Here is a 27,718-nt window from a genome sequence, read left to right as displayed (position 1 = left end):
AGATAATTAGTAGTAGGATGTTAGAAAGATGTCAACTTCTTATTTTTGTTTTCGTAGTTGTGTAGTAGTTTAGTAGCTATGAAAAAAAATGAAAATCGGAAAAAAGTAGAAAATTTTGACTTCTCCCGACGATGGATCTCATTCGACAAGTTTCTTGAGGTATTTAAGTCTAAGGAAAAAAGACAAAAAGATTTTTTTTTGTTAGGTAGTGTAATAATTCTCCCTTGATTTTTTTTGTGCCGTAGTTCTTTTCCAAGAATTTTATTTGAATCGGGTGTAGTTAGTTTTATTTTTTTAGGAGTAGGAGCCACTATGAGATGAATTAAATTGGAGCAATATCTCTTGACTTTGTTATGCCTTGAGAATAGTGAGCACTTTGGTTGTGACGCGTATGCTCAGTTTTTGACTCTTGTATGAGTACCTTAAATTGTATAATCTTAACTTTGCTTAATAACTTTGACTAGAGTGTCTTGATGATTCCAATCTTGAGTGAGTTATGTGCCATGTGTATGTGAGGTTTGTGTGTTATTCTGTGCATTACATTTGATGTCTAGAACTTGCCCTGTGTGTTTGCAAAGCGAAATAGTAGTGTTGTTCAATCTTGGAAGTGATATAGGCATTTATTTGTTGAGTGAGATATATATAGTTTACCCGCCTAATTGTTATGTATCGTAGTTAACCCTTTGAGCCCGCAATCTTATTTCTTTGGCTACCATATTACAAGCCTTACCCATTTATTTGAATTAACCATCTATTTGAACCTTTTCACCTCTTATGAGCACTTGAATTGTTATGAACTTTGTAAAAGTTAAAGTGTGGGAAGGTTGTGAGCACCTAATTTTTAACTATATTTGGGATTTTTCAACACTTTTTAGTTGTAAATAATTTTAAGTTTAATCTACATATTTTAACCTTTATTTCACTTATTTTAGTAGGTTTATTTGATAAAATTAAAATCATACAAAAAGAGTCACATTTTTAGATATTAGTTGTCAAAAAGAAAAGAAAATTTATAAAAAATACATGTTTCTTCTAATTTGGTAAGACTAATAGTGTTATAACTTTTTCTTAGTAGTTTCTTATATTTTATCTAGTTTAAAATATTAGTGTAGTAATTTAAATTTTAGATTACCTTAAAAAGAAAAAGATAAAAAAAAGAAACCAATGAAAAATTATCACATGAAAAAGATTCTCTTTTATGACAACTAATTCACGTGCACTTTTCTAGCATTTTCCTATAAATAACACCTATGCTAAAGAAACGCACACGCGAAAAAACAGAGGAACGGCGGAGTGAGAGCAAATTGAGGAAAACATCTGGAGAGGAAAGAAACAAAAACGGAAGATAGGAGGGCACAAAATTGGAGGAAAAAACAAATCTGAGGAAAAAACGTGAGGAAGGAATGGATAAAGTGAGTGTCCCTCTTCTCCTCCGTCAATCTTCTTTTGCCCTTAGTCTCACCAAGTCTCAGCCATGAAAAACATCCGAAAACAGTCACAAACAGCTCCCTTTTTAGTTTTTTTTTTCCAACACCGAGTTTCAGTGTTACCGGCAGGTTCCGACGGTCGAGGTCTCCGATTGGTGGCGAGTTTTGGGTTTTTTTTGTTCAAAAATCTTGTTGTTAGTTCATTTCGCTATCGAGGAAGTCGCTTTTGAGGTTCTTTTCCTCCCTTTTTGCGTTCTTAAGTTTCTGTAAATACTCATGCCAATTGGGTTTGATAAGTTTTATACAATTTTGACATTTTTGCCTTACATGATTGATCCACGATTTCTTTACTTTGGCTTACTTGCTATGACCCTTTCTAATCTTGAATAGCCATTAGAAAAAATTAGTCGTTCCAAATTAGTTTGGTGCCCGATTACTAAGTAATCTTGTCTTAGATTCTCAAATTTATTCTGAAAAATCTAATTTTGGTGAAATTTGGTTTGAAGATAAAAATGTGTTTGGACATCTGTTTTGGGTGAAGTTTGATTTGGAAAAATATGAAACATGATTTATACCTACAAGTTTTAAAAACTATCACAATAACCAACAGTACCATTATCAATAACATTCATTATATTATCGCAAACCATAGTCCTGAACATAAATAAATTTGATACAAAATTATCATTTTTATAATAAACTACATGATACACTATCAGATGACTGAGAAGACGAAACAACATCGTTACAAAAGAATAAATGATGGGTTCTTTTATAAAATATAAAAGTTTGGGGCAATTTTAAAAAAATATAATACTGATATTTTGGCACAAAACCAACTATTGAGTTGGTTTTGAGATTTGGGATTTGGGATTTGGGACTTGGGATTTGGTCAAAATATAGGCAAAATCTATGGCCAAACATGTGTTTGCCAAATAAAATCCAAGTTTATTTTGACAAAATCTATCGCCAGACGAGTCCTAAGTTTGACGTAAAAGGCTAAGTGTTTTTTTTAAGATAATATCATTTAGTGAATCTATTGTGATAAGAATTTGGTAAATGTGGGCCGATGCACGTGGGTTTAATTGGATTAGGTGCTATGTTATTCTGCTTCTAGTTTTACCCTGTTATCTTTGTTTATTTATGAATTAATTTTGTCTTGTCCTAGGTTAGTCATGAGTATTATATGGTTTAATCTCAATTTCAAAGTTTTGCTCAGTAGTATTTAGAAACACAAAGTTCGGATCCTCATGCTATTTGGGACGTTGGGTGTTGCTGGGCATTTTAGAAAATGATGATTTAAATTTGGGCTAAGGTTAAAAATGAAGTTTGGATCTAAGATTGGCCAAGAAGAAGTGGAACTTTAATGGGGCTTTAGGTTTTGGTTTGGACAGGTGTTCGACTCGATTATGAGCCCAAAAAGAATTCTGCCTAATCCAAGAATAATACAATTGAAACTGGCCCAAATGTTATTAAGGTTACAAGCTAGCCCACATTCCCACAACTAATTTACTTTATTCCTTCCACAATAATTTCCATAAATCATGACCTCACAATAATCTCAAAGTAGTTTAGGAAAATAACTCATAAATGCGCTAGTTGCTTTAGACGTGATTAATAATAAATCATCGTGACTATGGATACGGTTCCCGTGGCATGGTTACGATACGTAAACCCCAACTCAAGTGCGCGTTTCACGCGACTTGACCTCAACTTGAAATAATAATTAAAGTTAACACGTTGTAAATCACGTGTGCGTTTCACGTGGCGCGATTCGCAATGTGTACAAAAACAAACGAGTGCGCGACATCGCGACTTGTTCAAACAAATTTCATAAATACTAAAAGCGGTTTAAAAGGTAAAAATGCACAATAGGTCTCAAATATGTATTAAATTAGATAATTAGGCTAATTATTAATAGTTGAGCGACAGTGCTAGAACCACGGAATTCGGGAGTGCCTCACACCTTCTCCCGAGTTAACAGAATTCCTTTCCCGGTCTTCTGTGTTCGCAGACCATGAATAAGAGTCAATTTCCTCGATTTGGGATTTAAAATAAATCGGTGACTTGGGACACCATAAATTATTTCAAGTGGCGACTCTGAATAAATAAATAATCCCATTTCGATTAATGTCACTTTAATTGAAAAAACTTCCCTATCCCTCGGGAAAAAAAGGAAGTGTGACAGTGGTTGGTTTGGCTTTTGAGTGAAACTAATGAAATAAGGAGAAATGTGCACTGTTTTGAAAAAAATAATAAAAGCCACTTGAATTGAAAAAGAAAGAAAAAAAATAGTTGTATTGCTGTGAAAGATATTCTTTGATAGTGGTGACTCTTGATGTAATTGTGCTTAAAGAAGTATGGAGTTAATATACATTGATGTGAATGTGGAGTTTGGTTTGACATAAGTATGGGGTTTGAATGTTAAAGTATATGTATTAAAGTGCTTAGGGAGGTGTAGTCACTCGTATATCTAAATATATCCTAATCATCCCGCAGCCTACATTACAACCAATTAAAGTCTTCATTGATCCAAGACTGAATGAGCTCGATTAGTAGAGTAGTACACTACAGGCAAGCCTATGGCGCATCTTTTGTGATATATGAATGTTATTTCTGAGAGTGAGTGAATTCTTTCTATCTTGAGTTCCTAATTGTTCTTAAATTTTAAGTATGTGGAACTAATCTCTTTTGTTGTGTGAGGGCACTTGATTCAACGAAGGAAAGATAATGTCATTGACCTCTATGTTAGAATAAGTGAGTAAGTTGTGAATAATGCATGGTACTTGTGAGTCAAATTTTGAGGTGAAGATGTTACACTCTTGTGCTTAATCTATTTTAAAAATTCTTGGTGTGAAGAGTTAGGAGAGTTGTTTAAAAAGGTTGTGTCTATATAAAGTGTAGTTTAATTACTCGAGGACGAGCAACGTTTAAGTGTGAGGTAGTGATATTTGGTTATAATTCTATATTTTTAGTGCATTACTTACCTTACATTTTGGTGCTTTAATGCTAATTTATATTATATTTGTGCTTAATTAAGTCTATTTTATGTGTAGATACATTGAAGACGAAATTGAGAGCAAAATAGAGATTTTATGTATATTTTATACACTACAAGAATGAAGTATGGTTATTTAATTAGTAGGTATTTAATTACAAAGGAAGACAAAAGTGTAACCAATGCAAAAGAAGACAAAAAAAAAAAGAAACAAGGATTTTGGAAAGGAAAACAAAAAGAAACGTGAAATGCAAAAGTTAAGTTAAGCAACAGAAAGTTGAAACAAATCAGCAAAGAAGCAGCAGGCGTAGCGAGATGCAATTCTCGCGACGCAAGCTTTCTAGCTCGCATTTGACAGTGCGACGCGAGGCCTAAAGCGAGGAGGAGCTCGCTACAGAGCTTGCGAAGCACAGTGTACAGCGAGAAGAGGCCAGCGTTTTGCCTCGCAAGGCGAGGCCTGGGGCAAGCGTGTTCCAAAATTTTAAAGTCTATTTCATCTCCTATTTGGTTTTGGATTTGATTATTTCGTTTAGGTCTTTTCCCTACACATATAAATAGTCATTAAACATCATTTTTGGAGTTTTTTGCGACCAGAGGCAAGAACATCACGCTTGGAGAAGGCTTTTAACTAGTTTTTTCTTCTCTTCTTTTTCTTTAATATCATAGTTTATTAGTTCTAGAGTCTTGGGTGCTACATGAACGTTGTAGTTTGAAGCTTGAATTGTTCTTATTAGTTTATCATATTGGTTTATTTATTCAATCTTGTGCTTAATTATTTGATTGCTTGATTACCAATTGAATACTATCTACGAATCTAGGATTGAACTCGGGAGAGGGAATTCTAAATTGCATATAAGGTTGAGTAGAGCAAGATCTTAACTCTGAGGGGGGCGGATTTGCGGTTAGGATATGAATATACCTAATCGCCTTGCTTGGTTACTATACAGGAATTATTAATTCGTTCTTGTTAATTCTAATTCCATAGGAATATAGGCGTTAGATTAGCTTGAATAGGCGAGTAGTACTTCGGGAGAATGCTACGAGCAATATTAACCCTATCAACCAATAAATCAGATAAATTAATTAGACGATTTAAGTGGAAAACTCAACGGGATTGTTAGCTAACCCATAGCTCTAGAATATTCACTCATATTAAATTCGTCTTTAAGCTTGTCGTTATTTTCTTTAATCTCTTAATTTATTACTCTAGATTAATTTTAGTTTTATTAAATATTCATAATTGTTTGGTTTAATTTAGTTGATAGTTAAATCACAAGTCCATGTGGGTACGATATCTGGACTTACAATCCTATATTACTTATCGACCATGTATATTTGCGTATGCGTTTGGGAGCAATAGTTATTATATAGAAAAATATTATATTTATATGTACACTAATTAAGCCTTAAGAGACTACTAGCGTTGATGCTGATTTTGTTTTCACTTCCATTTAGCTTGCTCATTACTCTTGTGTGTTAATTAATTTCACCGAGTTATTAGTGTTCTCCGTCTTTCATCCACCCACTTCTCTAAGTTTCTCGTCAGGAACATTGTCAATTCTACTCTAAACAACTCGCCTTACTCTTTATTTATGGTTTTGTTCTTGAAAAATACTCCCGCTTTTGAGTTTGTAATATTTTACTTCCTCTGAATAAAAGAAAATAAAACAGCAACATTTTAAATGCTTTAACTTCCTCTAAATAAAAGAAACTATAATATTATTAACTTTTGATTAATCTTTATTCGCTTTCGCCTTTCGATAAACTTTGCATTCTTAGAACTCTTTCCTCGGTTAGAACACCTTTTTCGAGTTTAGCAGCACATAGGGTGATTTAATTCTACAAATTCAAAATTTTATAATAAACTGTGATAAAAGAAATTCTAACAAATATTTGTTAAGTGCTTGGTAACTACAACAATGATACGATTACAAATTTATAGTTCCAATGGATGTACACGCGCAATGGGTTAAAAGTTACATGCGTCAGGATCTTTACGCAGTTGGATACGTTTTTTAAATGGGAATAGTTTTCAAATCTTTTTCACTTTAGGCTTTCTCTCGTCTTGCCCTTGAGAGATTGAAGTAGTGGTTGGTTTGTCTACTTGGAAAGACTTTGGAGTTGAGAGGTTGAAGTATTATTAGCTGGTTTGTTCAATTTGGAGACGATGCAAAATAAGCTGGTTCAGTTGCATCTCCAATCTACTAGCAAAGTGACAGTGAGGTAGAAGTATTAAGTGCTTTGCCTAAAGTAGGCTTGAGTCCAACTTGTAGGCCAGACATGATTTGTCCAGTCTATGGACACTCCTAGCATGCATCAAATTATATCTGGCAAAGGACCAAATATACTCATTTTTCGAAAATGATCTAAGAATACACATCGTTATAATATTGAGTTATTTATACCTCTTCTGTCATATTTTGGAACAAATATACCCTTATTTTGGATGGAGTGCCACGTGGCAGCACCAGATGAAAACGACTCATTTTGTTTTTTACCCGATTCGTTTTAAAAACCCCACCACCCAACCCGTTTTAAAATTCAGTTTTTTAAATTTTTTTAAAGCATATATTTTGTAAAAACTAGAATTTTTTTTTGTAAAAACTTGAAAATAAAAGAATTTGTAAAATATATATTTTAGTTTTTTCAGTTTTACAAAAAATATACTTTAAAAAACTAAAAATATATATTTTGCAAATTCTTTTTTTTTCAGTTTTTACAAAATATATATATATATATTTCACTTTTTACTTTAAAGTATTTTTTAAAAAAAAATGTAAAAACTGGAAAAAAAAAAAAAGAATTTGTAATATATATATATTTCAGTTTTTAAAAGTATTTTTTTTGTAAAAACTGATTTTTTTTAAACTAATGCATATTCCACTGCTTTAGGAGTCCTTTTTTTCCAGTTTTTACAAAAAAATACTTTAAAAGGCTTTAAAACTTAAAAATATATATTTTGCAAATTTCTTTTTTTTTCAGTTTTTTACAAAAAAAAAAATCAGTTTTTACAAAATATATGCTTTAAAAAAACTGAATTTTAAAACGGGTCGGGTGGTAAGTTTTTTAAAACGGATCGAGTAAAAAAAAGAGATGGGTCGTTTTATCTGGTGCTGCCACGTGGCACTCCATCCAAAATAGGGTATATTTATTCCAAAGTATGACGGGAGAGGTATAGATAACCCAATAGTATAACGAGGGGTATTCTTAAACAATTTTCGAAATACATGGGTATATTTAGCCCTTTGCCGAATTATATCATATGTATTTGCATTCTGCTTCAATAATTAGCTGTCAGTAGGAGTGACAAACGGGCGAGTCAGGTTGGATATGGTTCAGGTCGAAAACGGGTAATGAAAAAATGGATAAATTATCCGACCCGACCCATATTTAATACGGATAAAAAATGGATTAACCAACGGATAATATAAGTAACCATATTATCCATGACTTCTTGAATATGAACACTTTTGGGAGAATTCCTAGTCTCTCAAACTTGAGGAACCCACAATTTGAGGTTTTACAAATATAAAAGTTAAACCTATTAGTTATCCATTGGTTATCCATTTTCTAAATGGATAATATGGTTCTTATCCATATTTGACCCATTTTTAAAAAGTTTATTATCCAACCCATTTTTTAGTGGATAATATGGGTGGTTAACTGTGTTCTTTTAACCATTTTGTCACCCCTAGGTGTCAGCATCATATGTGTTTGCATTCTGCTTCACAACAATTCTTGCTTGCACTAATCTAGCTGTTCATCATCATGTCAGCACCCGCTCGTCTTATCGGTTTTGCAGCAAAGCATTTAGCTTCTAGCCTGAGCAAAGGTGGTGCCTTGCATCCCAAATTCCACCAACCCGTCCTCAAAATGGCACAGGTAAATGAATGGAGTATTCTTTATTTATGAGAAAACCTGTAGAAAGTTTTAAAAGAATTTCATTTTGGCTAAGCTTCTGTTAGATAAGCCAGAAGTATTAACACTTGCTTTCTCTTTTTCTGGAATTAGAGAATGCGCATCGACATTGCTGATGAGAAAAAAGCAATTGAGGCAACTGTCCATTATCTCCTTTGCTTCACGGTATGCAGAATTGATTTGTCATTGATGTATACTTTCAAATTTTAGCAAACAACAACATTTAGTGAGCGGTTGTAGGATCTTGTATCTGCCGCCTCAACTTCACACAGATTTCTATCAATAGCTTGACATGATTTATTACTTGTTTTTGTTGTTTAGACGATAGGTGCCACAGGTGTGGGTTTGATCTATGAGCACAAATATTCAACGAGAAATCAATCAAATCAGGCGTGGATTTCCAATTACCAACCACGTGAGAGGTAAAGCAAGAGTTGTACCTATTGTATATATCTAGCTGGCCTTCAAAACAATGATAAAACCATTTGAGACGCCCGCTATTATTAACTGTCAGTGTAGATTAATTGCATCTTCTTGCATTGATTTGTTAAAAGAAGAAAACCGGTTATTTTTTATGTCTTACATTTTATAACTGTGATAGGCGATGCGCGTGGATGGAGCTCTGGTCAAGGCGATTAACTTTGAAAAATATGAATGAGGGCAGTTGAGGTCCGAGGTTGACTAAGGTAGCGAAGGAGAGGAGATGGTTAATACTTCTTGCTATAGTTAGCATTGTAATTTCTAGTTATTATATTTACTAGGTAGTGCACGAGCCCAATAATGTATAAGCTGAATTTTTTTTTCTATTAACGTTGTTTTGATACGAAATTGCAAATAATAAAAATTGATGCAACACTATATTAACTGATAAATATTACTCCTACTATTTACATATATAAAGGAACCAAACACAACAAGGAACCAAAAGAATAGTAGAAGACCTCTTTTACAGGTGACAAAATCAACAAAGAACAATCACTTGAAGTAGTTTTTAGATTGTTTCGAAATTGAAGAACAATATTTATACATAAAATATCATATGAGAGAAAACATTACCTTTTAATTGAAAAGTGCCTCCAAATATGACTAAGAAGCCTGAAATGAATAAAATGGATAAATCATTTTTTAAATCGACAAGATGAGGATCGAGAGATGTCGGACCCTTCTCAAAATAACAAAAAAGTTAAGGAGTAGAATAACAATACTTATCACACTATGAAATGTTGCGCACGAACAAACAACTACCATAACAGAATGCAACTACTGTAATAATAACAAAGAAGATAAATACAATAAAAAATGAAGTATCAATAATGGACAATTGCAACCAAAAGGTTGACAAAAATGAAAAATTACATCAATTCAAGTGCTAGAGGCAAGTCATATGCATGCGATGACTAATTAACTACCAAGTTACTCATGAGTATCTCCACCATGCTGGACAAGATCAAGTATTTGTTAGCTTAACTGCTCAATGTACTATTTATTCTAGATCAAAACATCAAACAACAGTGATAGACAAAATCCCTCTTCTTTTTTTCCAATTTAAAATTTTCAGAAAGAAGTCTAAATCAAATGAATTTACTCAAACAAACATGGTCAGATAGGTAAAACCAATGGTTGAGACTCAGAAAGTTATTATTGAAAAGCATCAGTTATGTACCAAAAAGTTCAATTGCTACTTCGGATAAAAGATATCAGATACATTTCGAGACCTTGCAACTTCTAGCCACAATACTCATAGCACAAAAGAACACTACTAATTCAACAAAAAGGATCATTGTTAATTAATTCAATCATGCCTCTCATCCGAACGCTTAATCAAAAGGATGAATTATCACTGCACCAGTCCTACCTCAAATAGATGAACAAGAAAATTACGAAGGAAAATATAAAATGCCCAAAAGGTACAAAACAAAGCACTAAATCGAAGAGGTACCGTCGAAGAAAGAGATTAAGCCAGTAAACATTTACTAACCTCCGAGTCTTCTTTCAATACCATTATGTATTTTAGAAAAATTTATAGCGCTAATTCCCGTCTACTCCCAGTCACACAGTCGGATTTAGCACATGATAACCATGAAATTGCAAAATTAAAAAGTATTCATAGAACCGGGAAAAGCACCTAAAGAAAAACGACGAAGAGAAAAAGTACGAAGACAACCCAAAATATTACGAAAGGACAAAAAAGAGAAAAGAGAAGAAGATCTGAGAAAAAATTAAAAGAGGAACACACTTTTACCTACACCCAGTAAGAACAAAGAGAGCTTTAAGAGCAAATGGAGATTTCCGGGAGACCCGAAAGAAACTCTTGAAAGAAAGGGAAGCACCTACAATGATGTCTATTAGAAAACATGTGGAAAGATCTTCGGTGTACACGTAGAAGTATAAGTAAATAATTGAAAGATACATAAATGACATTGATAAGAGATGCTGAAGGTCCAAAATACCCTCTGCTTTTATTTAAATTACCAAAAACAGCCATGTCGAAACTCTTTCTCTTCTAATATGCTAGGCGATAATGGCCCGTGCCCAACATACTGAATTTAGAAATTCTATTTTCTTTTCAGGAGGGGTGTTTTAGACCTACTGACTAATGAGTTTGAGAATGCCAGTCATGACTAATGAGTTTGATTCTCAGTAGTAAGTACTCAAATCACTTGTTTCACGATAAAGCAATTCATAGTTCCAAACCAAAGATACACGCACACTACCGTTGGAGGGTTTCGACATACACTACACTACATAGCTTGGTAATCGTACAAATGTTTTCTATCTATGTGAAAGCACCAACTCTCCATGTGCAACGAAAAAAATTGTACAGGAAGTGTGAATCTGAAATATATCAAAATGTTGTTCCTATGTACTCTTGGTTAGAAGAGACAATTGCTTGTATCATTTGCCATGGCAATACTCTGAACTCCTCTTCAGTCTATACTAGACGGCATCCCACCCACCGGGTATGACTTCAATAGCCTCTAGAATTTAAACTCAAATTTCAAAACCAAACTCATAAGCAGGGACAATACCTGTCATGCTTGAAACTGTTGCAAAATTCGGAAATGCCTTATGTATAGATATTACACGAGCAAGAAAGGCTTTAACTACAATCTCTAAATTGAGGAAACAACCAGTCCAGTAGAAAAAAAAGGGTTACCAAAACTAAGCTCAACAAATCACCTTTGTCTTCAAACAAATTAATCACACACAATTTGTCATGTAATAACATGATTCACTCGAAATGTACGAAGCATACATAAAGAGGTATTGGAAGCAACTTAACATATGACAAATAGTAAGAGAAACAAGTTTGTTATTATTAACTAAACCAACCTTTTACCTGCACCGGATCCCCTTTACTCTTCAACCAAGTTACCTTCTTTCTTTTTCGTCATTGACATTCTATCTACCCCTCCATCTCAAGGCCCTTTCTCTGCACTTTTTATTACAATAAGTAGTTCTCTTTGATTTTTTCCATAGCTAATTCTTATGGGTTTACTGTTTTGGCATCTTACACTTGTTGGATGAAGCACATGATAGCGCTTTTATTTACTGGGTAAAAATGAAAAGACAATTCTTTATGCTTATCAAAAAATAAAAAATAGACAATTCTTTATCTGGAGACACTTAGGTAAACAAATGTAATATGTTCTCTTCTCGAATGCACTCGATCAAGACCGGTAAAACAACAATAATATTTTCATTCTGAAAAAAATTCAGTTTGTTGTTTGCACATGCTCTTCTACAAAAATCTTTGAAATCCATCTAGTGTTATACATCTAGTAAATAATTCAGACACGCAACATAAAACCCCTTTGGATAGAACCAGTTAGAGAAGAGATAATATAATCTTTTGATAGTTATATGTATCCCGGTTATGTTTTGATGATCTAACAAACTTATTGATAAGAACCAGATAAGGAACCTGTTACACATCCTCAAATACTTAAAGAACAACAAGTCTCAATTCGGGGACGTGGTTCAAATCTTCAGAGTCAAAGGAATAACATAGGGAATAGATGGCCACCAGTTCCCGTTGGTGACTGTACAAGTCAACTCTCCACAGCTGTAAAGTTACTGTCTGCACACGCAACAGTGCAAAAACAGTACAGCAGTCAACTTTATGGGGAATGCCCTTTACGTAACTTGGTTACATCATTCAAGTGATGTCACAAATGAGTTATTTACATCAAGCAAAGGTAAAACAAAACATTTAAACATTCAAGAATTGATCAAGCATTTTCTCTCAAGTCTGTGCCAATCTTGCAAGTGATTCTCAAGGAACAGTTTCATGTATTGAGTCATTACATGTCATTAATTGTGTTGCACCTTTATTAAAGTTTTTTACTTGTAATTCCTGTTTAGCTTAGGTAGAAACATTGTGTAGAAAATCTTTGAAAATCATAAACCCTTGTGTTTGTGTCTCGGCTAGAGTTAGTCGAGTTGTAAAGTCTTTATAATAAAGTTATTACAAAGTGGCTTGTAATAGAGTTGTGACAAGTTAGTGAGAGATTAAGAGGTTAATTCCTAAGTTACAATATGTTGTAATCTAAAATAATAGTGAAGTTGAAATCCTACAAAAGTAGGTCGTGGTTTTTAATTCCCGTGAGCTAGCAGTTTTTCACGTAAAACTTCTTTGTCTAATTTACCTACTGCAGTATTTGCATGTGTTCTGTGGGAACTAATAGAGAACTTGGTTCTCTGTATAGTTTGGTGAATGTTGTAACCTTAAATTCTATCAACTTTCATCCCTGTTAGTATGCCCATCAATTTGAAGCACTTGCAAGTTCAAGTCGCATCAGTGTATAGAATCTCTAACTCTAAACAACAACATACCCAGTATTATGAGGTCTGAAAAGGGTAATGTGTACGTAGACCTTACCGAGGATACCGAGGTTATTACCCCTACCTTGCGAGGATAGAATCTCAACTCTTTTTTAATAATTCAGGAGCTTAATGTAAGCACAATGAACCTTATTTTCCAAAGCAATTTTCGATAATTGCATTGGCTTAAAGCTACAAAGAATTCAAACAAGCAACCAAAAGAATACACCTGTTCATTTAGCGGAAGAAAAATCCTTTCATCACTGTTTTCTAACACCACTTAGTTCAGCCCAATCTCTACTGTGCAAACTCCCAACACCCGCAAATTCATAAAATCCCGTAAACATCGGCACCGCTATTGAGCACTCGCAGAGTACTCATAAAACAAGGGAAAAAACTGAACACCAAGAAAAGTGTTACACATAGATAAAGCAAGATATCTATGGATCAGTCAGAAGTTTAGAAATTGAATTCAACATAATTCAACTTCAAAAGCCAAAACGTTTCACAAAACAATAAAAAAGAAAAATTATCATAGATCCAAATATGAACATGGAGAAAATTGTAGAGAGAGAAATTGAGCGAAGAAGAAGAAGAAAGGTTTTTGCAATACAAGTTTTCAAAGAAATTGAATACTCAAAGCTGAGCTCTTGATTTCAATTCATCTCCGCAAAAAAAAAAAACCTTCCCCCAATTTCATCCATCAAAACCCTAACTCGAAAATTTACGGATGTTGTCTTTAATTCAGTTTATTTTCATAAATTTGAGATAAATCTCCAATGTTTAGTGATGTTACCATTGCTATATAAAGAACTGTATGTGAGTTAGAAACAAATTGGAACCAAAAAGAAGAAATACAGCTATGTAAATATATTAGAAGAGAAGAAAAGCGTACATGTGGGAGAAAGCTACACGTAGTATCTGCACAGCGCACAAAAGGCACGTATAGCTGATGTGAGATGACCTAAATGCCCTCAAGCTTTATTGAAAAGATTTGAAGCGTACATGTAAAGTCTTTATAGAAAAATGCAACTTAACTTATTCTCTTTTTGCTAGGTGGGTTTTAAGAAACCACAATTTTGAGGAGTGGGGCTTGGTACGATTTTCCTTTTCTTGTACGACCTGGGTATTTTTCTGTGGGGAATTTCATCGAACACCTAACACACAACTACCTTCTCCAGTCACCACGTGTGGCTGTCGTAGCACCGTCAAAACCCCACGTGTCTCGGACTCAATTTCATATACCCGCCATATTCATACCTCACAAACCGCCACCCACCTTCAACAATGCACCGTTTCAAACAATCTCTTCACTTTCTCAAACCTAATTCTTACAGATGCTTCTCCACTCAGCTCGAAAATGCGGGGCCCATGGCAACCCATCTCAAGACCCGATCCGTTATCCGATTCACCGGACCCGACACCGTTAAATTCCTTCAAGGTCTCGTTACCAACGATGTACGGAGGTTAGGGGACCCACAAGATCAGGATAGGACCACCTTAGCCACTTCTAATGTCCCGTTTGTTTCAGTCCCGCCAGTTTATGCAGCTCTATTGACTCCTCAAGGGAGATTTTTGTATGATATGTTCTTGTACAGGCTGCCTCGGCCCGATGAGAAGCTTGATCGGACTGGTTCTGGGCCGGGCCCTGATCCGGGGGAGCTTGAATTGTTTGCCGATGTTGATGGCTCTGAATTGGATGAGCTTCTGCAGATATTGAAAAAGTGAGACTCTTTTCTGCCATTTGCCTGATCATGTTATTTGATTCAAGTTTGTTGCTTTATGTCATTTGCTTATCCAATTCCAGTTAATTTTGATATGAACACTAGGATGACCATAATTGCTAATGTAGCCGTGAGGTATACCAGTAAATCAATCGATTAGCTATGCTTCAATCATAAACTAGATAAGGTTGGTTATGTGAATCATCTGCATTCAGGCAGCTCTGTTCTTTGCATGCATTAAGGATAACTACGAACACCGAGAATAAAATAACTTGAGATGGTTTGGTCATGTCTTGCATCAACCTACCCATGCACCCGCTCTGTAGGTGTGAATTTATGGTGAGTAGACTTAAGGGCAATTTCTACAGAGTGGTGGTTAGACCGACTATGTTGTATGGGGTTGAGTGCTGGCCTCTCAAGAAGTCCCATGTCCAGGAGATGAAAGTAGCTGAAATGAGTATGTTGAGATGCATGTGTGGGCATACCAGGAAGGAAGGACATGATTAGGAATGAAGTTATGAGAGGCAAGGTAGGAGTGGCATCTGTGGAGGACAAGTTGCGGGAATCAAGGTTGAGATGGTATGGGCATGTGAAGAGGAGAGACATAGATGCACCGGTCAGGAGGTGTGAGGGTTTGTCCATGGCGGGTCTGAGGAATGGAAGGGGTAGGCCTAAGCAGTATTGGAGAGAGGTTATTAGGCATGATATGTCATTGCTTCAGCTTACCGTGGATATGACCCACGGTAGGAAGGTGTGGAGGTCGAGAATTAGGGTTGTAGGTTGACAGTTAGTAGTGTGTTCCTCCTAGGCTTACTAGTAGTACTAGGACTATTTTTGTATTATTTTAGTCATGGTTCTTTATTATTACATGTTATGTCATTCGCGTTCGTCACCATGTTACATTGTTGCCACCATTATTTGCTACTTGATTGTTTTATCTTATCTCTACTGTTCTTTGAGCCAAGGGTCTATCGGAAACAACCTCTCCCCAGATCCCATTTATGGGATTACACCGGGTTTTGTTGTTGTTGTTGTTGAGTGATAAAAGAGGATCGGGTAGACCTAAAATCACATAGAATGAAGTTGTTTCGAAAAACCTACAAATTTTTGGAATCGCTAAAGATAGGCACAATAGAAGAAAAAGATCTATATAGGTGATATCTATATTGAACATATATTTTAGTTGATATGATGAGGACATGAGTTGAGCTTAAATGGAGATGAGATGATTCATATAGCCGACCCCAACCTGGTTGGGACTGAGAGTAATGTTGTTGTTACTTGCTAGTTGCTTCCTAGTTGCTGCTGCTCGTTACAGTGCTCAAAACTTGGTTTTCTTTTCATGAAAGGTTTACTTTGAGGAGACACAGAAATGATTGATCAATTGATCCATTGGATACAATTTCTTTAACTGTTTTGTTGTTTATTGGTTCGACTCTTGCTAAAGATATGTGTAATGTTTATGTAGGTATAGGTTGAGGTCTAAGGTTGATATAGAGAGCATGGCTGATGACTTCTGTTGCTGGCAGAGGTTTGGCCAAAATTTAGCTCAGAAATCCTCTGAAGAGCCAGAGGCTGCCTCCCTTGGATGGGGTGGTGGGTTTGATCGCTCTGGCCAGTCATCTGCACAAGGAAACAATCGTGGATGGCTATGGTATAGAGATCCCAGATTAGATTGTCTTGGATTCAGGGGTATTTTTCCATCCAATATAACACGTAAGTCTTGGTTATACCTTTCCAGTGCTCCATCTTTTTCCTTTTCTCATTTGGTCCACAAATAAGTTGTCTCAGCCGCATATCCTGCTGATCGGTATTGACTTGTTTTCTGCACCTTCATTGATACGCCCCTTAGATGCAGAATTTGACTTTGAACAAATCAGATTATTGTTAGTATAATGGGATCATGTCATCTAAGTACTTATTTCCACATGATCAAGCATAATCTTTAATATGTAATTTTGACATGCCATATCACTCGTAAATCTTGTATATGCTGCTCATATATTTTCATATTCGCGACAGCACCTTTGGTTGAGGCAGACAAAGAGACAAATGAAGAAAATTATCTTCTCTGGAGGTTGGAGAAGGGAGTTGCAGAAGGCTCAGCTGAGATTCCTAAAGGTGCGCCTCGATCGATCTATAATATAGAATTTCCTGAGCTGTGTTTCCACTTGAGTTCCTTTCTCCATCCTTGTGGTTATACATTCAAATGGTATGTTCTCATGTTTAGCACGTTGAATTTTCATTTTATGTTCTCGTGTTTAGCACGTTTAACTCCCCCCTTTTTTGTGTGTGTGCGCGTGTGTGTATATGTGTGTCCAAGCTAGTTAGTCCTACCGTTGCAATCAACCAACTGAAACGTGAGTGCTAAAGTCATAATGGCTCTTCAGCCATATGCATCTTGCTTCATATCCCCTGTGAAAACCGCAGCTGAATGTCCTCTAGCAATTTCTTTCTCCACTTAGTCAATGCTATCTTTTGTTGGGTAATATTCGTACATCTTTTCCAAGTAAATTGTTTCCACACTTGGAGGTTGTCATAGTGGAATTATGCTTTTTGCTTGCTTTTCAGCTTCTTTCCACGCGATTGTTTTATGAGAGTATATCAATTAGAGAATCTAGAATGTGCAAGTGTCTGAAATACTCCAGATATAGGGAAATGGATCCTGTGAGAGCTTTAGAACTTTTGGGTCCTAAAATGGAATTTGAGTTTCATTTATTTCTCTCTTTAGTCTTCATAAAATATATCTACCTTTATTGATAGTAAGTTAGAATTCTAACACTATTACAAAACTATTACTTCATATAAGATAAGAGCTCTCTTTTGTCTGGAAAGTTTGTCGATCGCTATTCTGATCTTGTGACTTCGTTTTCAGGAGAAGCTGTCCCTCTCGAGTACAATCTTGCTGGTTTAAATGGAATAAGCTTTGATAAAGGATGCTATGTGGGCCAAGAACTCATTGCTCGCACACATCATCGTGGGGTTATTCGAAAACGCTTGCTTCCCCTTAAGTTTGTGAATGACAGTGGAAAAGGTAGCTTTCTTATTGCTTGCCAAATTACTTCATACTACTTCAGAATCTTTGACAACTCTCCCTTCTCCTTCTAAACCAGAGATGGAACAAAAAGTTGCTCCTAGGTCAGAAGTAGTTGATGCATCATCCGGAAAGAAAGCAGGAACTGTCACAACTGCCCTTGGAAGCCGTGGTTTGGGTCTTCTGCGCTTAGATGAAGCCTTTAAGGGCTCTTTAACAATACGAGGTCTGGACGATGTCAAGGTCCAGGCAATTAAACCAGAGTGGTGGCCTGCTGAGTGGTTATTAGATTATCAAGAGCAGACTGCAGCTGCTTAGTTATCCTGTTTACTGACTACTTGCATCCTGCCAAGTGCCAAGATTGACCAATAAACCATTTCAAGTTTCAGAGTTCCTTTTTTTGAAGATTACCAGTACACTAGATATGAAGAGCAGAAGGAATAAGACCATTTCATCTGACGACAGAGTTCTGTAGTTGCAATTGTTGTTTTGTTGTACAAATAAATCTCTTTTATTGACTAGGATGTCCCCCGTCTTGGTCCCCTTCTATTTAAGCAAACATTGTCGATCTTAGGATCACGTTGTATGTGAACTGTTTGAAATTCCAGTTGCTGTTAATAAAAACTGTTTGCTTCTTAACCTTTAACGGTTTTTTCCCCCTGTTGAGTTACGATATTTAAGCTCAGTGTTATCGTCTGCGTCGGGCACTGAAGAATAGCTATAATCTCAATATACGTTGAAATTCGCATGTTATGTGAGACTAAGACTGGATTCAACAGCCCTATTGATTTTGCACCTTGTCATTTCAAGCTTTGTATTGTACCTTACTTTAATCTCAGCAGGGTTTGCACCCACCTAATTGTGAGATAATGACGATTTGCTAACGAACTCTCAAAAGTTAGCCAGTGTTGCAACGTTGTAAGTTAGCCAGTCCAACATCGCGAGTCAGGGCGAGGTTCACCCACAGCTCTAATAGGGATAGAGGTGAGGACATTGTTGAATAATATTTACATATCAAGTCCAGAAGAAATGCAATGAGTTGTTTCAAGATCAGACTTGGGATGGGTTTTTATCTTTTATTGAATTGATCCTACTTGAAAAACAATGTCTCTTTTTATTTTTATATTCAAAATTCTTTGTTTTCTTCTTCTTCCAATTTCCCACTTTTTCCATGAGACTTTTTTCAAAATTCTCAGAAAAATGAAACGAACTATTTTCGTAAGACAAGAAAGTCCAGTAAGGCAAATAGAAGTCTATGTACAAATGTTTAAAAGCCAAGAAATGAAAGGGAACGCATTGAATTTTCTATATTACTGCATAAATACATCTTCAGAAAAAGGTGAATTCTTGTTCTCCTCCAGCCAATAGCTATCGAGCTCCAGCAGGCAGCGGCATTGCAGACAAAAGGTATTCACCATTCATGTCCTTTTCCAGTTTCTACTTTGATGCACACTACACAGAATTAGAAAGAGAACAAGCAAAACCTAAGAAGCAAATGTACAGAATTGCCTCTGAACAGTTGAGCTCGACGAAGAAGAAAAGAAGAAGGATAAAACTGAGAGAACTAAGAGAGATTCTTATTGATTGTGATGTAGGAATGAATGATACAACTAAATCCACTGCTTATGTATACGCGAGCAGCTAGGAGGGAAAGGGAATCCGGAAGTTAGTTGTAACTAACTCCTTCACACTGTAGTAGAGGTCACATGTTGTACGTGACCTTAACTAACTAGCTATTACAATGATAAATCTTCAGTTGAATTACAAATTTAACAACTAAAATAGCTAAGCTGGAATTCTAACCGAAATCTAACTGAATCAACAAATAAACTCGTATCAATACTCCCCCTTGAGACAATCCTTGTCCTCAAGGATTGAAATCAGGAAACTGTTGGTAAAAAGTCTCATAATCTTCCCATGTGCAATCCTCTTCAGCAGCATTGAGCCATTTAACCAGTAGTTGAGATGCAGGCCTGCCATTCTTTGTGATCAACCTCATATTGATGATTGCTTCAGGGACCATCAGAATATGACATGCCTCTGAATGAACTACAGGTAGTGTGACAATTGTTGTATGTGACCCCAATTTCCTCGAGTTGAGATACATGAAAGGTGGGATGAACCTTAGAATCTTTTGGTAAGTTCAAAGTGCAAGCCACAGTTCCTACTCTTGGGTAACGTTTATCCATTTTGGTTCTCCAATTCATATGAACCTTTTCCAGTGACAGCTGGAACCCGGTAGGGGCCTTCCCACATTGGGCCTAACTTTCCTGCGTTAAGCTCCCGGGTATTTTGAGTTACTTTCCTTAGGACCAAGTATCCAACTTTGAAATAATAGAGGTTGGCTCTTCGATTATAATACCGCTCAATTCTCTGTTTTTGCGCTGCCATTCTTATATGTGCCAAGTCTCTGCGCTCATCGAGTAGCTCCGAGTTGACTAATATTGCTTCGTTGTTTGATTCTTCATCTGCTTGGAAATATCTCAAGGTGGGTTCCCTTACTTCTATCGGGATTAAAGCTTCTGCACCGTACACAAGGGAAAAGAGATTTTCTCCGGTGCTCGATTTGGCCGTCGTTCGGTATGCCCATAGAACTCTGGGTAATTCCTCGGGCCAATTACCTTTTGCCGCTTCCAACCTTTTCTTGAGGTTTTGAATAATCACTTTGTTCTTTGACTTCGCTTGACCATTTGCGCTCGGATGATAGGGTGAATATGTGATTCTCTTTATTTTTAAATCTTCGAGGAACTTTATAATTTTTGCACCAATAAATTACGGCCCATTATCGCATGATATCTTTTTTGGTATTCCGAACCTGCAAATTATATTTTCCAGCAAGAAATCTACCACTTCGTGCTCGCCAATCTTCTGATAAGGACCTTCTTCCACCCACTTAGAAAAATAGTCAGTCAAAATTTTTAAAAAAAATTACCTTTCCGAGAGCATGCGGTAGTGGCCCGACAATGTCTATCCCCCTTTTCATGAACGGCCACAGGGACAGAACCGAATGTAAGGGTTCTGTCGGTTGATGAACCAGTGGTATGTAGCGTTAGCACTTATCACAATTTCGTACAAAAGTCTTTGGCATCTTGTTCCATGTGGGGCCAATAATATCCTACCCTCACCAACTTCAACACTAAGGAATTTGCGCCCGAATGGTTGCCCATGGCACTGTATAGTGGTCCTACTTTGTTGATATCCGTGTTTTCACCATGTGATAAAGTAGTTAAGCTGTCAATCATGCTAGATATCATGTTTAGGCATTATGACGATATTGTTTGGACCTATAGTGGTCGTTTCTTACTGTCATCTCACTGATTTCATTGATATTTCGTACTCAGTCATATTCATGCATTCATATCATATCTCAGTCTCAATTATTTATTGATACATCATATCATTTCTGTCGGGTCTAGTTTTATGACATTGTGATCTCGTGAGTGAGACTGGAGAGATTGATGAGAGTGAGGCCGGGGGCCTGTTTGTGAGGATGTTGTCACTATAGCACGTGAGTTGTTAGTGCAGCACATGAGTTGTCCGTGCGATTCCAGATGTTGATATTATAACATGTGAGTTGTTCGTACGATTCTAGATATTGATATTATGGCACGTGAGTTGTCCATGCGGTTATAGCGCTTGGGTTGAAAGGAGCCCCTCCGGAGTCTGCACACCCTCAGTGATCGTAGTCAACTATAAACAGGGATCGGACTGCACGCCGCAACGGGTATTTTACAGTGCTGAGTGATTGATTGTGTTGAGCATAGTGAGAGAGAATGCGAGAGAGTGAGATTGAGTACTCTGAGAGCGTGAGTACATGAGCTCATCATCGAGGTGCATTGCATTTGACATGCGTACTTGAGATACATGCATAGAGGTGTATTTCCTTCTGCTACCTAGTTTTGGGAACATTGATGATTTTACCTGTATCTTGACATGTAGGCATAGAGAAGTATCTTCCTCATGCTATCTGAAAATGAAACACCTTACTATTTGATGAAAGGAGTTTTGAGAAAAATCACAGTTTTCAAACTTACTCGTATATTGGCTTTTCGGTAAAAGATTTGGATTTTCACTGAGATACTTGAAAAGAAATGCCCATCGTTCTGGAACTGTGAACGAAATAAGCCTTTTATTTCTGAGATTCTTCTCTTGTTATTGTACTATGCTGTTATGAACTGTTGTGGAATATTAGTGTTGGACCCAACCTTTTTGTTAGCCCGTAACTACTTTCAACCTAAGGTTAGGTTTCTTCTGCACCTTGCATGCAGATGTTGGCTAGTGATGTTGTTGTGTTCGATGAGAGTTAGATTTGAAGAAGTACCTGTGTCCCGGTTGTAGCTGCCTCTTGTTTGTGGTAGCCTTAGATCTATAAAACTCTGTTTATGTACTTTTCAAACAGACGATGTATTTATTTCATTTCCGCTTTGTAAACTCTATTCTTAGAAGCTTATGATTTGTACTACCAATTCATGTGACCCTATGCTTTATGTAGGATTGATGCCACTGTAAGGCCTTCCCTTCTAGCTTACAGGAAGCCAATTTCACCTTAGCATCCTCAAGTGTTTCATCCACATCAAAGAACTGCTCACAGCTGTAGAGCCAGTCCTTCAACCCATAGCCATCAAATTTTGGGAAATTCACCTGGTAGTTTCGAGCTGTTATTTGGCAGTGGCCAGCTAGGTTATTAACCCTGTATCCATTCTCCACAGGAACAACATTATTATATGCATGATTTTCTCCATTAACAGGAAGGTTTTGAACCATCGGAGGGTTCAAATTCCCAGTCATTTAATCGATTGATTTCCTCTATCGCATGTGCAACCTTTGCATCTATTGCTTGATGCAGATTTCCTATAGAACCAACTACACCTTCCATCGAACCTTTCAAGGAATCAACTTCTCTTCGTAATTCTTGCATTCGAGTGCTGTGATCACCCATGATAGCAGGTCGGAGGAGCACTGCTCTGATATCAATGATGCACACTACACAGAATTAGAAAGAGAACAAGCAAAATCTAAGAAGCAAATGTACAGAATTGCCTTCGAACAGTTGAGCTCAGCGAAGAAGAAAAGAAGAGGGATAAAACTGAGAGAATTAAAAGAGATTCTTATTGATTGTGATGTAGGAATGAATGGTAAAACTAAATCCACTGTTTATGTATACACGAGCAGTTAGGAGGGAAAAGGAATCCGGAAGTTAGTTGTAACTAACTCCTTCACACTGTAGCAGAGGTCACATGCTGCATGTTACTTTAACTAACTAGCTATTACAATGATTAAATCTTCAATTGAATTGCAAATTTAACAACTAAAATAGCGCTAAGCTGGAATTCTAACTGAAATCTAACTGAATCAACAAATCAACTCATATTATACTTCTGCTGAAAAGGTGTTGGGTAAATCTATATTGTTACTATATGAGTGATTCCTTGATATCTTGTATGTTATCCTCAATTTCCGTTGTCTTTCTATGTGATACTGTCAACCCTTTCTCTCTAAGTTAAATATATGATATTCTTTTTGTTCTCTCCATGTTCTGATATATGTTTTTGGTTTTGCCTGCTTCCTATGGGAGTGTAGAACAAACGTTTTAGCACTTCTTTACCCCGCGATGCATGAATGTAATTGGTGCTGGAGGGGTATTTACACGTTCTATTTTGAATTCTGTTTTACGAAAAAAGGAGGATATTTTAATATGGAATGGCTGTTGCGATTATTTTCTTCTCTGAGTATGACTATATGAGATAGTAAAAAGAATGCATCCATTAGATTGTTGAACCTGAAAAATACATTGAAATACTGTCAAAAGATCAGATAGTGGTACAGCTTCATTAGCTTCCTCTTTATCTCATCTGAGCTTCAATCAAAGACGCTAAAAGGACGTCCCAGTTTCACCTTCAAACCTTCAAAAGAATCTGTTCAATCTGCTCTTTATTTACAGAAGATTAAGCGATGTTGCATAACATAATTCATAGAAAAACTGCGGCCTTTATCTCTATGGCACTTCTTCCCTATGGTTAATAATCAGCAGCAATGTTCAACGTGGAAAAAGACTTCGTTTTTCGTTTTCAACCACCACTGGACTTGTTCAATTCTTCATTCACTAAAACCATACTTGGCCTACTGTCTGGATCCTCAAGGGTGCAATTTATTGCAAGTTTAGTAAGCAAAGTTGCTTCACTTACAGAGAATGTTCCCTTAAGATTTGGGTCAATGAAATTCTCAAAGTTGCAAGATTCAGCTGCAAGTCGCATTGAGCAGTCAAGAAGTCCTTTACCAGATAGTACTTGAAGGATAATTACTCCAAATGCATATACATCACTCTTTTCGGTGAACCGGCCAGTTGTAATGTATTCAGGAGCCATATATCCAAGCGCAGCACTGACCTTAAGCGCTGAATAAACGACATCATCAGCAAGTAGCTTTAGTAGACCACAGTCCAGTATTAGCGGAGTGAACTGTTGATCAAGGAGGACTTTTTCCACTGATATGTTGCGATGAACCATCGAAGGTTTGTTTGGTTCAGAGCCGTGCAGGTATCCTAGACCTGATGGAGAGAAGCACAATGACATCAGTCAAAAGGTATGTAAAAGGGCAGTCCGGCGCACTAAGCTCCCGGTATGCGCGGAATCCGGGGAAAGGTCGGACCACAAGGGTCTATTGTACGCAACCTTACCCTCTATTTCTGCAAGAGGCTGTTTCCACGGCTTGAACCCGTGACCTCCTAATCACATGGCAGCAACTTTACCAGTTACGCCAAGGCTTCCATTCCCGGTCAAAAGGTATATGCATGAATTTAATAAAAGATTTAACCTATATACACTGATAGCGTAAAAACTTTGCACTATCACTATAATTTAAGGTTGCTCGCCTTATTTTTCGAGTAACTAGTTCCACTTATTATAGACAGTTACATGTAGTTATAATGTAAGTGTTTCTTTTAGGCTGTCAATGTATAGATAATGTTGAAGAAAAGTTTTGAAACTGAATAAGATGCAATGATGAACAAAAACAAAGAAAACCAACCTTTAGCAATCCCCTTGATGATTGAAACTCTTGTGGACCAATCAAGAACATGGCTGCTGTTTCCTTCAACATCAAGATACTGAGAGAGGTTGCCTTTAGAAGCAAAATCATAGATCAAAAAGCACTCACCCCTACCCTTTGAACAACAGAAACCTCTTAACTTGACAAGGTTTTCATGTTTCAGTGAAGTTAATAAGCTCAATCCTTCCATAAACTCAGTCTCCTCAGACTTGCAACTTGTCACACTGATCATTTTCACAGCTACTATCGATCCATCTTTTAAAATTCCTTTATAGACAGCGGAGAAATTACTCCTTCCCAATAGATTTACCTCAGTAAAATGCTGAGTAGCAGACTCAACCTCTTCCAAATTGAACTTAAATCCATGTAAGAAATCATATCGCATGCTACCACAACTCTTTTCAGGGGTCATAGGGTCCCAATGATTTGAGTACTCAACAGTAAGTAACGGCGAGGGGCTTCTCTTATATATTTCCTTTGTCTGGTCAGTACTAAGCCTATCATCAGATGTATTTCCCACTCTTTGTTTAAACCTTCTACGCCTAAATATACCGAAAACTACAGCAACTATCAAAGTTACAGTGACTGTAATCACTGAAGCAACAATAATTGCTTGAGGAAATCTTGATGATCTTGAACAATGAGTTTGATTACAATGCAGGCGACTAACATTAGCCGTTTCTGGAACATCTCTAGGGACGCCATTATTATTGGTATTAGGTCCATTGGGATCAACTTGATTCACATTGACATTATCCCAGGCAGTGCAAACTCTCAATGAAGTAAATCCAGTACCACATAAACCAGGATTGCTTTCATAATTGAATTTTCCGCTCAATCTCCTCAAAGCTTCAAATAAGAAAAAAATCAGAACACATTTAACAGACTATAACTTCAATACCTAAGCCGAAAAAGGAAAATGGTAGATTATAAAATGGAAGGGGAGCCTTGGCGTAACTCGCAAGGTTGTTGCCATGTGACCAGGATGTTACGGGTTCGAGCCGTGGAAACAGCCTCTTGCAGAAATGTAGGATAAGACTGTGTACGATAGGCCCTTATGGTCTGGCCTCCCGAACTCCGCACATAATTATAAAATGGCAAGCTCAAATAGGGAACTAACCTGGAGGAACAATTCCAGAGAGGGTGTTATTTTGTACTTCTAGAACTTCTAATTGAGGAGCAGTAGCTAATTTTAATGGAATTGGACCAGATAACTGATTGAATCCCAAATATAACCTTTTCAGCATCCCTTGGATTCCTAAATTTGATGGAATTTCACCTGTTAACATATTATGTTCCAATGCAAGAATACTTAATTTTTTCAAGAACCCAATCTCTGTTGGTATGCTCCCTGTCAACTGGTTACAACTCAGGTCCAGCGCTGTGGAACCACAAAATGCATAAATCATCTCAGAACAGATATCATTGTTAGAGTAAGAAATAAAGATTTTAAAAAAAAACTCCAATTTCTTTTCTGAATTGCCAAAGTTAAGATTTTTAGATGTCACCTCATTTTTGGTAAACATAAATTCAGTATTCTGTGAAAGACCAAAAATATAATTAACAAGAAAGAGTAAAGACTTTAAAAAAGCGGTGGAGATGCAACAGCGGCGAAACTAGAAATTCTAACCAGGGAAAAATATGTAAGAAAGAAATTCTTTGAATACGAACCTACAACCTTAAAAAAGGCACCAATCCACAAAAAATCTTGTTTAACACAACCAAAATATCTGCATAGATCTCTAAGAACATTTGCAACCAAAAAAGAACCAATTTTCCTCAAAATTAATTCCCAAAAATCCCAACTATTTAAACAGAAGGATATTTAATTAAAATAGCTACAAACCTTGTAAACTTGCCATGCTTCCAATTTCAGGTGGTATAGTACCAGAAAGATTGTTGGCATTAAGATAAAGATCAGTCAACTCAGTCAAATTCCCAAGTTCCTTTGGTATTTCCCCAGACAACAAATTATAGTGCAAGTAAAGACCAGACAAACACTTCAATTCCGCCATTGCTGGTGACAATTTCCCAGTAAGTCCTTTGCTTTCCAATGAAATATTTGCTACTTTATGATGTTCATTACAAACCACACCAAGAAAAGAACCACTACATGGATCACCATTACTTGTCCATGAAAAAAGTTTCTTGTTATCTGGGTCTAAAGTAGACTTTATTTCCATTAAAGCTCTTACTTCTGCATTTCCATTAGATGGTTTGATAGTACAAGAAAATGCAAGAAATATAGGAAAGAAAGTTAAGAGGAAATAATTAGCACCCATTTTGCTGAATTTTGTGATCTTTCAAACTAGAGAAAAGTTGAGGTTTTTTAAGAGGTTATTGTTGTACTACTAATGAGTTTTTTCATTGGGATTGAAATTGAAGTACTGAATGAGTTGAGCTTGGTGCTTCACAGTAGAGAGAGAGAGAAGAAGAAGAAGAAGAAGTAAATTGGTGTGAATTGTCAAGGGAGAAAAGAGAGTTAGTTAGATAGACAGTACTAATGTAGGACGACTTTTGAGCGTAGGGTCTGACACATGCATGCACATTCCTAGATATACCCATCTTAAATCTTTATTAACTTAAATCCATAAAGTTGCTATGAACCGTGTACCTTTTTTTGTTTAACTATTTAGAATTGAGAATTATTAGTCCTACTAATTCAGATTCGTATATTTAAGGAATTAAAACTCATTTAAGGAATTAAAAACCGTTTGCTCAATTTTTTGTTCAACAGTGGTGCCCC

General features: G+C 36.3%; 3 protein-coding genes and 1 long non-coding RNA gene across 6 annotated transcripts; 3 read left to right on the top strand and 1 right to left on the bottom strand.

The window, feature by feature from the left end:
* The first annotated feature begins 1,284 nt into the window (after positions 1 to 1,284).
* Positions 1,285 to 9,215, top strand: LOC104089847 (uncharacterized). 3 transcript variants are annotated; one of them, XM_070182751.1, is made up of 5 exons: positions 1,285 to 1,658; positions 8,201 to 8,307; positions 8,437 to 8,508; positions 8,665 to 8,765; positions 8,945 to 9,215. In XM_070182751.1, exons 2-5 carry the CDS (start codon positions 8,299 to 8,301, stop codon positions 9,009 to 9,011), a joined length of 249 nt encoding a protein of 82 aa, XP_070038852.1. In that variant the 5' UTR covers positions 1,285 to 1,658; positions 8,201 to 8,298; the 3' UTR covers positions 9,012 to 9,215. The 3 variants fall into 3 exon arrangements, 2 of the variants coding, with proteins under 2 accessions (XP_070038852.1, XP_070038851.1); XR_011410610.1 differs by having other exon boundaries at positions 8,121 to 8,307; positions 8,665 to 9,215; XM_070182750.1 differs by lacking the exon at positions 1,285 to 1,658 and having other exon boundaries at positions 8,121 to 8,307.
* A 2,615-nt stretch (positions 9,216 to 11,830) lies between these two features.
* On the top strand, positions 11,831 to 13,545 carry LOC138896960 (uncharacterized). Its single transcript, XR_011410609.1, has 2 exons — positions 11,831 to 11,974; positions 13,409 to 13,545. It is a non-coding gene; the product is annotated as an uncharacterized lncRNA (long non-coding RNA).
* A 785-nt stretch (positions 13,546 to 14,330) lies between these two features.
* LOC104089846 (putative transferase At4g12130, mitochondrial) lies at positions 14,331 to 18,571 on the top strand. The gene is made up of 5 exons (XM_009594847.4): positions 14,331 to 14,891; positions 16,360 to 16,607; positions 16,914 to 17,012; positions 17,767 to 17,925; positions 18,005 to 18,571. Exons 1-5 carry the CDS (start codon positions 14,455 to 14,457, stop codon positions 18,241 to 18,243), a joined length of 1,182 nt encoding a protein of 393 aa, XP_009593142.1. The 5' UTR covers positions 14,331 to 14,454; the 3' UTR covers positions 18,244 to 18,571.
* Positions 18,572 to 23,670: 5,099 nt separating this feature from the next.
* LOC104089845 (protein NSP-INTERACTING KINASE 2) lies at positions 23,671 to 27,495 on the bottom strand. Its single transcript, XM_009594846.4, has 4 exons — positions 26,819 to 27,495; positions 26,093 to 26,353; positions 24,952 to 25,821; positions 23,671 to 24,472 (listed from the first exon to the last, which is right to left on the bottom strand). Exons 1-4 carry the CDS (start codon positions 27,252 to 27,254, stop codon positions 23,994 to 23,996), a joined length of 2,046 nt encoding a protein of 681 aa, XP_009593141.1. The 5' UTR covers positions 27,255 to 27,495; the 3' UTR covers positions 23,671 to 23,993.
* Between the last annotated feature and the right edge of the window lie 223 nt (positions 27,496 to 27,718).

This window comes from Nicotiana tomentosiformis, chromosome 8 (assembly GCF_000390325.3).
Source record: "Nicotiana tomentosiformis chromosome 8, ASM39032v3, whole genome shotgun sequence".
NCBI classification, from domain to species: Eukaryota; Viridiplantae; Streptophyta; class Magnoliopsida; order Solanales; family Solanaceae; genus Nicotiana; species Nicotiana tomentosiformis.
The sequence above is the reverse complement of the archived record's forward strand: the minus strand, read 5'-3'. Positions and strand labels throughout refer to the sequence as shown.